This window comes from Podarcis gaigeae (assembly GCF_964106915.1).
Source record: "Podarcis gaigeae genome assembly, chromosome: 15".
NCBI classification, from domain to species: Eukaryota; Metazoa; Chordata; class Lepidosauria; order Squamata; family Lacertidae; genus Podarcis; species Podarcis gaigeae.
The window spans coordinates 2,341,355-2,358,955 of NC_139692.1; the positions used below are offsets into that span (position 1 = coordinate 2,341,355).

The 17,601-nt window shown below is 41.2% G+C and overlaps 1 protein-coding gene across 5 annotated transcripts in view; it reads right to left on the reverse strand.

The window, feature by feature from the left end:
* Nucleotides 1-17,601, reverse strand: part of BIN3 (bridging integrator 3) — a 143,185-nt gene that overhangs the window by 54,256 nt on the left and 71,328 nt on the right. For all 5 annotated transcript variants that reach the window (XM_083713805.1, XM_083713808.1, XM_083713809.1 and 2 more), the window contains one exon: nucleotides 3,228-3,268. In XM_083713805.1, the coding sequence (XP_083569931.1) occupies nucleotides 3,228-3,268 (41 nt within the window). The remainder of the gene's footprint in view (nucleotides 1-3,227; nucleotides 3,269-17,601) is intronic.

A 17,601-nucleotide genomic window follows, 5' to 3' on the forward strand; every position in this document is an offset into this window, starting at 1 on the left:
AAAGGACCGTCGTAAGTACAGTGGTGCCCCGCAAGACGAACGCCTCGCAAGACGAAAAACCCGCTAGACGAAAGGGGTTTCCGTTTTTGGAGGCGCTTCGCTAAACGAATTTCTCTATGGGGTTGCTTCGCAAGACGAAAAAATCTTGCGAGCTCCCGCGTTTTTTCCCTGCTTTTTTCCGCCCTTTCCCTAAGCGCTAAGCCGCTTATCAGCTGTTCCGCTGATAAGCCGCTTCTCAGCTGATCGCTAAAAGCCGCTAGACAGCTAATAGCGCTAATCCGCTAAGCTGTCAATGGGCTTGCTTCGCAAGACGAAAAAACCGCTAGACGAAGAAAATCGCGGAACGGATTAATTTCGTCTTGCGAGGCACCACTGTATGAGGAGGGAGACAGGCTGGCAACAACATGGGGCTAGTAATTTTGGAGGATTAAGCTGGAGTAAGAATACAAAACAGGGAGAAGCAGACAAGATTAAAGAGGTTGATGGTTAATAGAGAACATTTCTTTTTTATTATTTATAATCATGACTGTGTTTTCTAAAAAGTATTCAGATGCAGCATAGATCATAGTCAATACAACCCAAAATACAAATACTTTTGTTTCAACCCCCCACAGACCTCTCCCCAAGAATCAACAGAACCAATCTGTTGCCTACTGCTCAGCATGCGACCTGGTTACAAAAGAAAACCCAATTTAACACCCCTTCATTTATAGCCTAAAATTTAAAATACCACACTGACCGATACTAAGTAGGAATCAATCTATTATTTTCCTTGCATTAATGAACTAAAAAAAATGGATACCAGAGTGTTACAAAAGGGTATCATTTTTACTGATCACTTATTGTAGCAAGCTTTTCAAAAAGAGCAATCTTCCAAATCTGTTGATACCAATATTACAGATCCTGAAATTTAACGTCTTTCCAAAGCCTCACAATTGTAACACGGGATGTTTGGGGGTGGGGAATGAAATCAGTTCCTGGGGTTTTGATTTCGCGACACACTTGTGTTCTTTTCCTGTCTCAGCCTTCTGTTGTTCAGTTTGCAAACACGGACTGGCTGTTCTGTGTATATGGTTGTATAAGATGGGAGGGGAGGGGAGTCAAAAGTTTTTGGAGGTTTTTTAGTTGAGAGAGGGAAAAGGTGTCTAACAGTGAAAAGCTATAATTCCACTATCCAACAAGGATGAACTAGTACTTGGTACACATGAAGCACTTTTTTCAAATTGTTTGAATCTCTCTACTGTACTGAGATCATCTTCTGAGGCCTTTCTTCCAATGGGCCTTTTCTGCAGTGGCTCCCTGTTTGTGGAACGCTCTCCTCAGGAAGGATCACCTGAAGCCTACATTATTTACCTTTAGGCGCCTGGCAAAAATGTTCCTTTTCAACCAGGCCTTTGGCTGATTAACATCCAATGCCCCTTTAAAATGTGTTTGGGGGGGATTATCGGGTTGTTTTTGTTTTGATTATGTATTTGGTGATTTTATCTTGCAATTTTACCCTGTGAACTGCCCTGAGCCCCGCAGGTATAGGGCAATATATAAATTTAATAATAATAATAATAAAGTACAAGGAAGGGCCCTGAAGTTCACATCATTGGAAACAGTAAATGATTTTCCTCTTTGATGTGAAATGTGACCTGAGTCCAATAGTGCGTCATACAAACATGCTTCTTCTACTTTGCCTCACACACAGAGGCAGGCACTCCTGCTTTCTTTTACCAGAGAACAACAAATGGGCCCATGCAAACATCCAGATTTGGAAATATCAGCTAGGAAATAGTATCTACCCTATTTGATCATTCCTTGGTCTGCTGATTTCCTTCTTGTTGCTCAATCATGATGTAAGTGAAGAAAATGGCTATCAGCTACTAGCAAAACAAATGGATGTCACACAGCACTCTTTTTGCGGGAGGGGGGGCAACACTTCATTGCAGAATTGAGACTGGAGTGAGGAACGTATTTGCAAGAGGAACAGATTATAAGACAATTCCAACCAAAGTGAAGTGACTCACCAAAAGGAGGAAGCCAATTTCAAGTTCAAAAGCCAGACAGAGCTTCAAATGAAAGGAAATCTGAGCTGCTTCATGTTACAAAACTCCTACACAGAAGGCATTTGTCTTGTATAGGCATTAACATGTTTGTGTGCAACTAACCATAAAGCATGAAATATAAACACACTATAGAGGTGTCAGGAAGCTGTACAGAGTTGTAGCTTCCCAGAGCATGGGAAATTGGGGCTGACCAGCAGGCTAGATCCTCATCTCCCCCACCACCTGTGGACCAACTCTGAAAGGTTGCCAGGATCACCACCTGATGTCATCATAACTGCAGGTATTTGGCCTCTATCAAAAGGAAGTTACTCTAGCAACCTATCAGCTGAGCACTGAAGACTTTGAAGACACACTTTCAGCACCAATTAGATGATTGATTCGGGAAGCATATCTTCAAAGAGGCTTCCTGTAACCACCAATCAGCTGATCATCACTATCAGGAAGCCCCTATGAAGTCTTTGCAGAGGGGGAACTGCTCTGAAACCAGAGTGTTTCCCCATGTAGACAAGGCAGTTTGTATTCAAATTGCTGGGAAAGCACTTTGAATGCAAACTGCTTTCTCTGGAGACAATAAATGCTCCATTTTGAAAGGAATTTTTTAAAAAGAAAGCAGTTTGGATTTAAAATGCTGGAAGAAGTTCTTTAAACTGAAGTCACTTCCTCCTGCTCCTCAGGCTACACCCTGGAGTTCCTGAAGCATTTCCAACTCCCTACTGCAGCCTATACCAAGTGTTTATCAGGGTTCGGTTGCGCAGGGCTCCCTTCAAACCACACCAATCAACTGATCAGCAGGGCTTGCAGACAGCCCTGGGCTGCACTTTGAAACCCCCATGATCAGCTTCACAAGTTTCACAGGCACCACCTATCAACTGACAGCTGAAAACCTCTTTTGGGCCTAGCTGCAATTTTACCTGCCACACGTGGGCCAAATGGGGAGGCCTGGTGGGCTGAAGGGTCCTCACTCTTGCCTTACAGACATGCAAATTCAAGTGCAATTACCTATCCAGAAATAATTATTTCATGCCTTTCATGATGTTTGAGAAACAACCCTCAGTCCTAACAGTCACAAGGAATCCAGGGTGAAGCAAAAGAACAAACCAGTACAGGCAAGGTTTAAGGATGGATAGAGAATACACCAAGAATGGAACCACAACAAGCTGAATTAAGAACACTTACTGCTGCAGCTTCCCATACTCCCGTTCAAAATCTCTCTCGACCTGTGAAAAGGAACAGAAGCCAAATCAGCTAAAAACGTTGGAGTATAATTAAAACAAACAAAAAAAAGAAAGAAAAAACCACCACTCCACCCAATGCAGCCAGCATGCCATCTTTCCAAGTGTAAAGCCCAAGAATAGACTAGTCTACAAATAGCAATAGATAAAGCACATCAAATTCCACTCAAGCCTCTTACTTGCTAAGGGCTCCCCCCGTAATCGGTAGAAAACATATCACCCATGGTTGGCATGGAAGGGGCTTTACGTCTCCAGAACCACGGCTAGAAATCAAAAACAAAATATCTAATATTTATATGAATCCCCCACCTACATGGGAATTTATTTTCTGATGCTCAACAGCAATCAGATGACGGGAAAATTAGTACTGAATGATTTGCAGAGCAATTCAAACAAACATCTCCCCCCCCCCCATAACCCACTCATGAAGACATATTTAGAAGCAATATTTAGGTTTTTTTATTATTAAAAAAAACAACCCACACACAAAATGCTCATAAAGAGTAACTGGAATTCAGATATTGGCAGAGCAGACAGAGGAAAGCTGTGAGGGGTCCACTTTGGTTCAATAAGTATTGCTCACTATGATTCAGCTGTGAGGCTGTCCATACAGTAAGATCTCTGGTAGATCAACTTGCTTGAAAGCTTTTTCTTAAACAGAAGAAAACACACATTCATATAATTCTGGCTTATTAATCAAGGTGCACAAAAGAGGGTCTTCTAGCAGGACATTCTTGCAAGCTACAGCTCACTTTGGACACTTGAGTTGCAAGGTGTGGCAATAGCAGACACACCACACCGTCTTAAACCACTACAAGCCCTAAGCTAAACACAAAAACAAAAAGGAAGCAGAACTGGGCAGGTAGCCAGCTGACCACAGAACTGCATTTATCATACAGCTCAAATGCACCCCTATCAAACTGCATCACAACTGTACAAGGCTTCTTGCACACCTGTTTCTTCTGCTTTAGGGGCCAATGGTCATTGAAGGCAAGATGAAGTCAGGATGTTGCACAAAAAGTCTAGTGTACCTGGCAGTATAACAAGATAGTTTTCTTCTGCTTCCACTAGGATTCCAGGACCAAGTGATTCAGAAGTGCAAGGGGAATCCAAGAACAGGGCCCAATTCCCCACTGCCACTCACCAAAAAAAGAAGGTGCAATGCATATTTGGCCTGCATTTCTACAAAAGAGTTCAGAGCACTAGTTTAATCTCAGAACCCTCCTGTGGGGAAAGTGAGACTCCGATGCGTCCGAGGCTGACCATCCACTGAAACACACAGCTGAACAGGGATTGGAACGTGGTTTCCCATATACAAACATTATTCTACAGCGCAAGAGCTAACATTAGACTTGGCTCACCAAGTCAAAGAGGAGTGGCGTCAATAGCTGTTCAGGCAACTGTCCACCTTATGCTATAAGATGAAGGAAGAGTGCGCAGCAGTCACATAATTATCAGTGTATTGTGACCTCATGTTGTTGTTGTTGTTTAATTAAATTTTTATAGCACCCTTCATCAAAAGGTTAAAGGGAAGTTTACAATACAAAAACACAAAAAACATACCACAGTAACAAACAGAAACAAGAATCTCTGCACACGCAGAGTTTAAATGGGCATAGATGGTTCAATTAGCCAGTTCAGTGATAAACAGTTGGTTTTCCTAGGGAAAAGAGTGAGACCCCCCCAGCCCCCCCCCAAAAACCCCAAACCGCTGCTTGGACATGGACCTAGAAATCCTGGAGTTGTGCCTAGAAAGTGCGGCACAAAGGAAAGCGTGGATGGACCCTCAACTGAGAGTCCTTTCCTGCTTCAAAACATCCTTTGCCACTGTTAGCTAATACATTAGAAGTATTAAGATGGGAAACAAATGCCACTTTAATTTTGGAAAATCGGAGTTGCTCATTTTAACTGAGCAATTTCCAACAATTTCCTTTGCAAAGGAAAATGCTTTATATCTGGGGAATCTTAAGAGAAAGCAGAAAATTACCCTGGAAAAAATCAAGTAGTTTGAACTTTCTATTAGTTCTTGTTCTTAAAAAAAAACAAAAAACCATGCAAGTGACAATTTTTCTTTCATTCCTTCTACCTCAGCTCTGGTCTTCAGGGCATTTTCATGTGCTTTCCTCGTTCAGCATTTGCCACCCACACCGCAATGTTAATGAGTGCTGAATATCATCTTCTAAGTATCATTTCCTAGAATACTCCTTACCCCCCCCCACTACTTTACTCAATATTGCCATCAGCAAAAGTTTCCAAACCTTAAGACATCATCCAAAATGACTGCTACTACATCATCTATTTGCAGGTTAGATCCCCAAGACTCTGCAGGGAACTGTGTAGTTTTTATATTTTAAAAGTGAGAGTGCAGTCTAGCCTGATGTCCTCCGAAGCAAGGCTTGTTACCAAACTTCAAATCCTGCACAAGGATTTAAACTTGGCTCGCCTAAACCTTGATCAATGCTGGTGCCGTGTACCTTCCATGATGAAGGAAGGTAAAGTGCACTCTATGGAGAGGCCTGTGTCTGCCACATCTGGCTCCCAATCACGTAGCAGAGTGGTTACTGTCAGACTAGAACCAAAAGGTTCAAGTGAATCATTAGCTGACCACAAAGCTTCGTGGGTGACTTACAGCTAGTCATGATTTCTCAGCTTTAACCTACTTCACAGGGTTCCTATGAGGATAAAATTAGGAGGTGCCAAAAGGGTATAGCACCTTGAATTCCCTGGCAGAAGGGTGGGACAAACATGCAATAAACTTCAAAGTAAAATTACAGCTAAAAGAGTGTGCTAAATCTGTATTGGACCTAGAAGGCTCCACTGAGGACCTGCACAAGCTGAAGCTTTGAACAGATATAATTCATTATCTAGGTAATGTACTATACAATAGATAAAAGGTACTGTACAGATTAGATGAACTACACAAGCACTCTGGGTCCATGAAATAAGCACTGTGCGAATGGCATGCTCTTAAGAGGCTATGACTGGGCACTGGCTTGGGGGTGGCAGACTGCTCTCAGGTAAGTAAAAAATATTGCCTACACACAGACAAAAGTGAAAGGAATGGGAGGTTTTATTGTCACAAGATCAAATGAAGTGCAAGGCAGCATGCCATGAAAAGCAGGAAAATGTTGCATGCTCCTATAACCAGAATACGAAAAAAGAGTAAGGATCCTAGCACACACAACTATGCCACAGGCATCCACAATCCAAAATTATCAGATGCAACAAGCAATAACTAAAGAAATGGGAATACTTAAATTAAAATCCCCACTTGGTTTCTAATTAACACTGCTACAAGGCCACCACCATTTCAAAGCAAAGGCCTGCAGATGTAAATTGTCTCCTGCTTTTATGGCAAGCTCCATGAAAAGAATATTGGTTTGCAAGTTTGAATGTCCCGAGGCATCTCTATCAGATGGCTATTTCAGCTGCGCTGGCTGATACACAGTTCATAAATCGTACCTATTCTGTGTGCACTACTACAGAACTACTGCCATTAGTGGAAAAATTATGTACAAGCAAAAAAGTTTGCCCATTGCCAAAAATGGACTTCCTAGGAATTGGGGCTGGAACAATGCGTAGGATGTTTGCACTGCCGCTGCCTGTGCAGCAGGCTTGCCAAAATCCACAGCAGCTGATGCCTTCAGGTCAGGTAACAAGCACAAAAAGAGCCTCCCTAAATTTCTATGGGTGTTCCGGTGGTAAAAAATAGCTGCTGAATTGTTGCTTCTATTTATATGCCCATGTGTGAACTGTCCTGGTTGCCTTAGAAGGCAGGGTGACACAGGCGTCCACACTGGCGATCAACTCAAGAGACCCTGCCAAAAAACTTATCACACAAAAATGCATATCTTACAGAAGCAAAAAACACCTGGGCCAGATGTGAAGTCTATGCAAGTGTCTTTATTTTCACATAGACAAATTTCTAAGGTGTTTTTTTTAACCAGTTCAATCACCTTTGTCTATTCTTTCACACATGTGCACACACAGAGAGAATAAAATAGTTTGTTCTATTTTATATATATATATAATTTTTATTGGTTTTCCAACACAGATTAAGAACAAAACAACACACAGTACATAGACAAACAAAACATATAAACATGTATAATTTCAAACCTCTTTTTCGTAAACCTTACTTCCCAGACTTCCCCTTACCTCCCCTTTTCTGCATCCCTATTTTGAGATTTTTTCAACAACTCCTCACACCAATTGTCTGATTACTTAATTTCTTTTTTCGCTTCTTCTCATACTTAATCAATTACAGCTATAATTCTATATTTTCTTTTCCCTTGACATTTTAGCACTCTTTAATTTTACAACAGTTCTTAAGATATACTTTAAATTTCTTCCAATCTTCTTCCACCGTCTCTTTTTCTTGGTCCCGGATTCTGCCGGTCATCTCCGCAAGTCCCATATAGTCAATCACCTTCGTCTGCCATTCTTCTAGTGTGGGTAGTTCTTGTGTCTTCCAATACTTTGCTAAAAGAATCCTTGCTGCTGTGGTAGCATACATAAAAAATGTCCTATCCTTCTTAGACACCACTTGGCTGACTATGCCCAGGAGAAATGCCTCTGGTTTCTTATGAAATGTACATTTAAGTACCTTCTTAATTTCGTTATAAATAATTTCCCAGAAGGCCTTAATCTTCGGGCAGGTCCACCAGAGGTGGTAGAAGGTACCTTCAGTCTCATTACATTTCCAACATTTATTATTGGGCAAATGATAAATATTTGCAAGCTTCACTGGGGTCATGTACCACCTGTAAATCATTTTCATAATATTTTCTCTTAAGGCATTACATGCCGTAAATTTTATACCGGTGGTCCATAACTGTTCCCAGTCAGCAAACATAATATCATGACCAATGTCTTGTGCCCACTTAATCATAGCTGATTTAACTGTCTCATCTAGTGTATTCCATTTCAACAGCAGGTTATACATTCTTGACAAATTCTTAGTATTGGGTTCTAACAGTTCTGTTTCTAGTTTTGATCTCTCCACCTGGAAGCCAATTTTCCTGTCTTGTTTGAACACTTCCATTATTTGATGGTAATGAAGCCAATCTCGTACTTTAGACTTCATTTTTTCATAACTCTGCAATTTGATTGTTCCACTCTCTTGCTCTAAAATTTCACAGTATTTTGGCCATTTCGATTCCATATTAAGTTTTTTTCACCTCCTTTGCTTCCATTGGTGACAGCCACCTAGGGGTTTTATTTTCCAACAAGTCCTTATATCGAATCCAAACATTGTATAGTGCTTTCCTGACAATATGGTTTTTAAATCCTTTATGAGTTTTTACCTTGTCATACCATATATATGCATGCCAACCAAATCTGTTATCAAAACCTTCCAAATCTAAAATGTCTGTATTCTCAAGAAGTAGCCAGTCTTTCAACCAGCAGAAAGCTGCCGATTCATAGTACAGTTTTAAGTCCGGCAGGGCAACCCCCCCTCTGTCTTTTGCATCAGTTAATATCTTAAATTTTATTCTGGGCTTTTTGCCCTGCCAGACAAATTTAGATATATCTTTCTGCCACTTCTTGAAACAGTCCATTCTATCCACAATCTGTAATGTTTGGAACAAAAATAACATTCTAGGCAATACATTCATCTTAATTACAGCAATTCGGCCTAACAAGGAAAGTCTCAAATTTGACCATATTTCTAGGTCTTTCTTTATCTCTGTCCAACATTTATCATAGTTATCTTTAAATAAGTTCACATTCCTAGATGTCATATTAATCCCCAAATATTTCACTTTCTTTGCCACCATTAATCCAGTTTCACTTTGAAATCTCTCTTTTTCAGCATTTGTTAAGTTTTTCTCCAAAACTTTAGTTTTTTGCTTATTCAACTTAAATCCTGCTACATGACCAAAAACTTGAATTAGTTCTAAAACTCTTTTCGTACTAGTGTCTGGCTGTTGTAAAGTTAATACTAAGTCATCTGCAATGGCCCTCAGTTTGTATTGTTTAGCTCCGACCTGAATTCCTTTAACCAGCTGGTCCCCCCTGATCATATTTAACAAAACCTCCAAGACATATATAAAAAGTAGTGGGGATATTGGGCACCCCTGTCGTGTCCCTTTTTCTATAGGAAGTTCTTCAGTAACCACATTGTTTACAATTAATTTTGCTTTTTGTTCAGAATATATTGCACCTATACCATTTTCAAACCTTTGGCCTACCCCCATCCCATGGAGATTCTTCTTCATAAAACTCCAAGAGATATTATCAAAAGCTTTCTCTGCATCCACAAATATTAGTACAGCCTTCGTATTATTTTTTTCCCCCACATTCTTTTTTATTAGTTATTTCCAAAAAGAACACAAGGTAACACACAAATACAAAGAAAATACACAGAAAGAAAAATTAAAAATAACAAACAGCAATTATCATTTCCATATCATCCATATAACATAGTCGTCTCTTACGGGACTTCCTTCAGCCTGTCCGTAAATCATTCGAAGCAATAAATAAAATTACACGTTTCTTTACTTATATTGTCATTATACCGATTCCTAATTCCTGTTTGCTTTGCACAATAACTCTTAGTCTTTCACAGTGCGTCTCTAAATCCCTTTAGCGTTATTTGCCCTTCACTAATACATTCCAGATAATCTACATACTTTTCCCAATCTTTGGTGAACACTTGGTCTCTTATGTATCTAACTTTTCCTGTTAATCTATCCAACTCTGCGTAATCCGACAACTTAGATCTCCACTCCTCCACCGTTGGGGTTTCCCGTAGTTTCCACTTCTGGGCTAATACTACCCTTGCTGCCGTAACCGCATAGTATACCAATCTGCGATCTTCCTTTTTTATCTCTTGTCCTAATATCCCTAGAAGAAAGATTTCTGGTTTCTTTATGAACGTGTACTTTAATATCTTCTTCAATTCAGTGTGTACTTTCTTCCAAAATTGTTTCACCCTTCTGCACTCCCACCACATATGGTAGAAGGAACCCTCTATGTCTTTACATCTCCAGCACTTATTATCCACCTTATACATTTTTGATAATTTCATGGGTGTCAAGTACCACCTATAAAACATCTTCATGACGTTTTCCCTTATCGAAGTACACGCCGTAAAGTTTACCCCCTCCTTCCAAAGTTTCTCCCAATCCTTAAAATGTATACTATGACCTATATCCCTTGACCAATGGATCATCACCGATTTGACTTCCTCATCGCCTAAATTCCAGTCCAACAACATCCTATATATCTTAGATATAATTTTCACTTTATTATTTATTATTTCTGTCTGGAATTTTGAGTCTTTATCTGCATAACCTCTTTCTTTGATATCTTTACTAAACATCTGATTCACCTGATGGTGATGTAGCCAATCGTAAACATGTTCCTTTGTTTGCTCATACGGTTTTAGCTTCCATTCCCCTTCAACCTTAGTTAGTAGCTGATCATAAGTTGCCAAATTGCTTCTCATATTAATGGTTTTTGTACTCATTACTTCGAGAGGTGAAAGCCAATGTGGTGTTTTCGGCTCTAACAGATTTTGATATCTTTCCCAAACTTCGATTAGCGGCCCTCTGAAAATGTGATTCGCAAACCCCTTATGTTCTTTCCTTTTGTTCTTCCATAAGTACGCGTGCCAGCCGAATCTATTATCGAAGCCCTCTAAGTCGAGCAGCTCCGTATTCACCAATTTTACCCATTCTTTTATCCAACATAGGCATGATGCCTCATAGTACAGTTTCAGATCCGGCAGGGCAAAGCCCCCTCTTTCCTTTACGTCTGTCAGTAATTTAAACTGAATTCTGGGTTTTTTGTCAGCAAATATTTTGTAATCCACATTAAGTAATGATATAGGGCGGTAGTTCTTTATCTGGTTCTTTTCAGTCTCAGTTTTTGGTATAAGTGTAATAAATGCTTCTTTCCATGATTCAGGTGCCTTTTCCCCCTCTAAAATTTCATTACAGACCTCCTTCAACGGTTGTACTAACCATTCCTTCAAAGCTTTGTAGTATCTGGAGTACTGGTCCTGGTCCCGTCTGGTCCTGGAGATTTCCCTAATTGCATATTTTGAATGGCACCCTCTATTTCTTGTTCTGTTATTTTCTCATTCAAAACTAGTGTACTTTGTTGTGAAATCTTTTGTAAACCATATTTCTTAAGAAAATCGTCTATTTCTCCTTCATTCTCCGGCCCTCTTGCATATAATCTTCTAAAGTAACTCTGAAAACAGTTACTGATCTCATTTGGTTTATAAATGTTCTTTCCTTCCACCTCCAAACTTGTAACTGTATTCAATTTTTGTCTCTTCTTCAATGCCATGCTAGAAGTTTCCCACATTTGTCTGCTGATTCAAATGTCCTTTGTCTCATTTGCTTAATTTTCCATTCTATCTCTTGATTCATCAGTTCCATATACTGCATCTGGTAGAACTTAATTTCTCTCAAAATCTCATGAGACTTTGGTTTTGACCTCAGTTTCTTTTCTCCTTCTTTCATCTTTTCCAAGATCTTATCTTTCTTCTCATTTTGTTTCTTCCTCTTTAAAGAATTCTGTTGTATTAGGAAACCTCGCATCACGGCTTTACTTGCGTCCCAAATTACTCTTTTCTCGACATCTGTCCTCAAATTTATCTCAAAATAGTCTTTCAAAGTTTTTTGGGCCTTCTTGTAAATCTCTTCATCTCTAAATAGGGTGTCATTCATTCTCCATCTGAAGGAGCCAGCTGTTGTTAATTTCATCTCCGTCTTTACGGCGTTATGGTCGGAGCAAGTCTTTGGGCAGATTTCTACTTTTTTTATCTTTAGAGCCATCCCACTAGTAATCCATATTTGGTCGATTCTTGTCCATGTCATTTTTGCTTCAGAGAAAAAGGTTCCCTCTCTCTCCAGAGGGTTCCTTGTTCTCCAAATGTCAATCAAGTCCATATTTTCAGTCATTTCAAAGAAAGTCTTTGGTAATCTCCCGTCCTTGGAGACCGCCTGTCTTTGTACTTTGTCCATGTTTGTGGAGACCACGCCATTCATGTCTCCCATCATGATTACATTATAATCCAGATAGTCCATTAGAGTCTCATGCAACTTCTTAAAAAATTCTGCCTTCCCTTCATTTGGTGCATAAATTCCAACTGTCAAAAAAATTTCTCCTTGGACTTGTATTTCAATTGCCAAAAATCTTCCTTGTTCATCTTTAAAAATCAGCTTTGGGGCCAACTTTTCCTTTGCGTAGATCACCACTCCTCTTTTCTTAACTTTGTCTGATGAAATAAATTCCTGTCCTAATCTTTTGTTTATAAGCAATTTTCTATGTGCCCTGGTCACGTGGGTTTCTTGTAAACAAATCAAGTCCAATTGTTCTCTTTTCAAAATGTGAAAAACCTCACGCCTTTTTCTGGGAAGGTTCAATCCATTACAATTCCAACTTAGAAATTGCAGAGACATCTTGTTATTTAGTTAGTCCCTCCTCCAGCTGCTCCCTGTTTTCTGTTCTTCCTCTGTCGGTGGTTTAAGTCCAAATGTTAAGTTCAGAATATCTGCTTCTGAAGTCAGTTCCACCGCTCCCTTCTGAAGGTCCTTCTCGTTTCTCTGCAGGAATTGTTCTTTGTCTTGCACTGTTCTTATTTTTACTTTCTTTCCTTTGTAGTTGAAAGACAAACCTTGTGGAAATTCCCACCTGAAAGGTAAATTGTTCCTTTTCAGCAGGTAAACCAGGTCTTTGTAGTGAGTTCTCGCCTCCAAGATGTATTTAGGGATGTCCTTGTAGATTTGCACATAAGCGTCTTCAATCTCTAAAGTTTTTTGATAGTGTAGATTTAATATTTTATCTCTTTCCTCTTTGGATCTTAAAGTTATCAGACAATCCCTTGGACTCTTTCTGTTTTGTCTCTTACCCAGTCTGAAGGCAGCTGTTATCTTAAATTCTTCTTCCTCCAAGTTTACCTGCCAAAATTCCGAAAACTCTTTTGTGAGAAAGTCCACCAAGTTATCTTTTTCACTTTCAGGGACTAATCTTAATCTCAGATTTCTCTCCTTCCTCTGTAGGTCCCACAAAGACAAGGTCGCATCATGTTCATCCAACTTTTTACAGACTGGTACCAATTTCTCCTGTGTAGTTTCAGCAGTAGTTTTAGCTTCTTCAGCAATTTTCCGAGTTATGGAGTTTTCTTCAATCAATTTATTTATAGTTTCTGTGTTAGACGTAATACTTTTAGTGTTCAAATCTAGTTATGTTGAAAGTTCTGTCAGCTGTTTGGTATTTTCTGTACTCTGCTTTGTCAAGACTTCTAAAGATTCATTTATTTTAAGTAATGCTTGTGTCACTGGATCCATGGGTATATTTGTCACTTTTTCCTGCCCGGCTGCACCTGCTGGCAGTAGGCTTGATATTAAGCCCCTTTTCTTTTGTGCAATTTTACTTTTAGCTCTTGTTGTTATCTCTTCTGCTGGGCCACTCATGTCCCAAGGTCGTTCCCACAGGAGCAGCTTTTAAATGGAAAAATCCACTGACTTGTTTTTTACAGTCTGTTTTGCAACTGTTACCCCTCAGCCCTCTAGAGGGGGTAATTCAAAGTATCCAATAGACGAGAAAACAAAGAAACAGAAAGTCCCCCAAAAAAGTTTTTAGCAGCAATCCCCCAATGTATCAAAGCTGTCAATTCATAGTTTCGGTAAAGTCTCAAACTTGTAACAAATAAAGTCCCAACTTTGTAGCAAGCCTCAAATGACAGTTCACCGTCTCGGTGCCCTGCTCAGGCAGTCCGTTCCAAGAATCTAAAACGGCAGAAAACTCTTTTTTCCCTTTACTTTTTTCCATGCAGGTTAAACAAAATCCACTTATCTTCCCCCTTGCTCCTGCTTGCTAGGGGGAGGTTCAAGTTCAATGTCCAGGTTAGACAGTTCTCAAATCAATTTTTCATCCAATTGCAGCTTTGTAGTTTCGTTGCTTTAGCTGTCATGCAGTCCGGGAAAGGCAGACTTCCTTAATTATTACCTTTCCCGTTTTCGGCCAAATTTTAAGCAAAGTTTTAAAAGTCCCAGTAAGCCTTTCAATCCTACTTACGGGTGTTCAAATTCAGTTCCCAATTTCAGGAAGGAATCGGCGCTCTCCGCTCATGGCGACGCGGCTTCACTCCACGGGCTGGATAACGACTCTCAGCACCGCGCGCACACCCGATGCCGCTCCAGAGCCTTTAAAAAGGCTCTTTTGCAGTAAAGGGGGGCGCAAATGGTGCCCACCGAGTCTCCTTGCTCACAGACTTCTGCGCCTGTGATTTTTGGGGGTCCCCGCTTCGCCGTAGCGGTCAGACCCGAACTCGTGAAGCAGTCCTCCTCCGGAGCTCGAAGGGAGGACCGCCATTAAGCGCTGGCGCCGATCGGAAGTCCCTAAAATAGTTTGTTCTAGCTAAAAGGATTCCGGTAGTGTGTGATGAGAGTCTATTGAGAGCCACTACAAGTCAGAATAACAGACAGCATTGGACGAGATGCACAAACAGGCAGACCTGATGATAAAAGGCAGTTTCCTGTGTTCTTAGGTTGTGAGTAAAGTGAAGGCATCACATGGAGAGAAAGATGGAAATACTACCAATATCTACCATGTGGCCCTCCCCAGGGAGAGAGAGGGAGAGAGGGAGAGAGGGGGGGAGGGAGGGAGGCCAGCAAGAAAGTGGAATGAGGTGCCCAAGAGAAAAGAGAAGGAAGGGGGGAGCAGGGAGAACAGTGCAACGCCCCCCCCCAGCACTGCTGCCACTGCCTGAGCCCAAACCAGAGACATGTTCCTGGTCAAAGATGACACACACAGCCAGGCTGTCACATGGCCTCCCAGGGGCCACGGTTGGGCTCCGTGTCCTGGAGGCTCAGACTTGCACTGACCTCCCCACCCTCAGCCTCCCATCCACTTCTCCTTTCCCGCCCTGGCAGCTGCTGGCAACAGGGGCAGGAGGAGCGGGGCAGGGGCAGGAAGCCAGCCCGCAATGCCGCCTGCCACCTGAGAGGAGCTGGAGCACAGCTCCGGCTGAAAAAAAAGCCTTGTTTTATAGGCCATGGGTTCCCCATTCTTGATCTCTATGTAAGCAAAGTACTGTACTAATCTGGGAAAACCCAATCATTCCCCAGAGGCAAATTAATTAGTGATGCCTCAGTATCATTCTATACTTTCTGTGGTTTTGTTTTCTTTCTTACTTTTAATTTCAAGTTGTCTAGGGAACACCGTAGTGCTGCAGAAATAAGATATCAATACAGTAAATAAGTAGCTCAATGGTCCAGCACACACTTTGTGGGAGGAAAGTCCAAGGCTCAGTTCCGAGCACCCCTGTTATAAAGACATCTCAAGCAGCTGGTCCAGAAGACCTGTGCCTGAGATCCGGGAGGAAGAGTCTGTTGCCCATCAGGACAGATGCTACTCAGCTAGGTTGCTACCACTAACTTTACAAACTTACTAGCAGAAGATAAGTGGCACCAAAGATAGTCCTATAAGCAGACAGCACTTGTGCAACCAAGCCTCACTAAGTTGTAGGTTGTACCCTCCCCCCTCCAATTATAAATGCTCAGCTAGTGATTCTGCCAATTTTACCCGCAGACAGAGAATCTGCCAAGCACTCCTCTTAGACACCAACCCTGCAGGTGAACAGCCCATTCAGGGACTATCAATAGGCATTATGAACAATTATACACTTGCCACAGGCCCTGTCCCATTTATAGTCATCAGGATAGAGGAAACTCAAAAGCATACCATGTATTCAGCTGTTCCCAAAGAGTTTACACGATTCAACTTGCTGTCACCTTCAAACCTGACCAACCCTGAATGCAGTGGTACCCCATTTTCAGAATTAGGATTGGGACTAGGTATCTGCCTCTACAGAATATGCTGACTTCATGCAGGATGAACACTGTGCCATCAAAATACACTTCAAAGATTCTTGGTAGACTATGGAATTTAAATGAATAGATGTGGTGGCAACATGGGGGAGGCCATAACCCAATCATGTTGTTATGTACTTAAAACATACTAAAGAAGAAGTAAATACTGTAATCCCTTTATTTGTTATTATACGCATAATTGCATAGTTATTTTGATAATTTAAACTATGGAACAATAACTTCATACACAGCTACATCTGATATTATTTAGTTCTTTGCACACTCTAAAAGAGCTTAACATAAGTTAAGCATTCAGACATTATTGATAGCATTCAGACGTTACAATAATGTCATTATTTATTACAATGAGAATGAGCCTAGGCATATCTCAGTTCCAAATGCTCCTTTTCCACTTTCCTCCTCTGACGGAATTGCAAGTGGTAGATTGGAAGCTTTCGTTTTCATTTTTTATTAACTACAGATTTTAGTTATCATCTTAACCCAATAAAATGTGGTTTATCTTAGCCAGTTTGTCTAAAACAAGTCAACTTCAAAACCATGCTTGTTTCAGACCATAGTTATGATTAACTACCATTTAGATTTCAGACATACTGTAACACCCGACATCTGAAGACTGAAGCAGGCAGGCAGGCAGGCAGGCAGGCAATCCCGCAGGGATTCAGCCCCTGGCCAGACCCAGGCCACGCTCCCCCACATTCTGCCTGCATTCACCTGTCGCACTCCAAGTGGGGGAGAAACATGCTGGTGGTGGTGGCTGCACCAGAAAAGAACTAAGTGGATGCAGGGCACGTCCAAGTTCAAGCCCCCACTCGAGGCCGGGGATGGTTGCAGCCCTGTCAACACAGCACCTGGTCTCACAAGCTACTCTTATCCCGGTACTGCTTTACAGTGGTACCTCCGGTTATGAACTTAATTCGTTCTGGAGATCCGTTCTTAACATGAGGCACGCTTTCGCTAATGAGGCTCCCACTGCTGCCGCACCACACAACTTCCTCTCGCATCCCGGGGCAAAGTTTGCATCTACTTCCAGGTTAGTGGAGCTCGTTACCCGAAGTGTTCGTAAGGAGGACGGTACATAACCCAAGGTTCCACAGCAATCCTCTCAAGAACTCCTACAAGCCTTAAAAGAGCCATAAAAACACTGGCAGCATAGTGCAAGGAGAGCAAACTAGAACTAAATTACAAGAAAACCAAAATCATGGTCTTTGCCAAAAGGCCCAAACCTTGCTCATGGTACATCAATGGCCATAACATTGATCAGGTCACCTGCTTAAAATATTTGTGTATAACCCTTCATTCCTCGGGAAGCAGAAAAGCCCAAGGGGATTATGTTGCAGGGAATGCCCAGAGAAGGATAAATTCTATGCTCAGGTACTTTAGCACTAAAGGCGGACAATATATACCTGCAGCCCTCAAACAGTTTGAGCCCAAATCTATTGCACATTGCTTGTATATGGTGCTCAA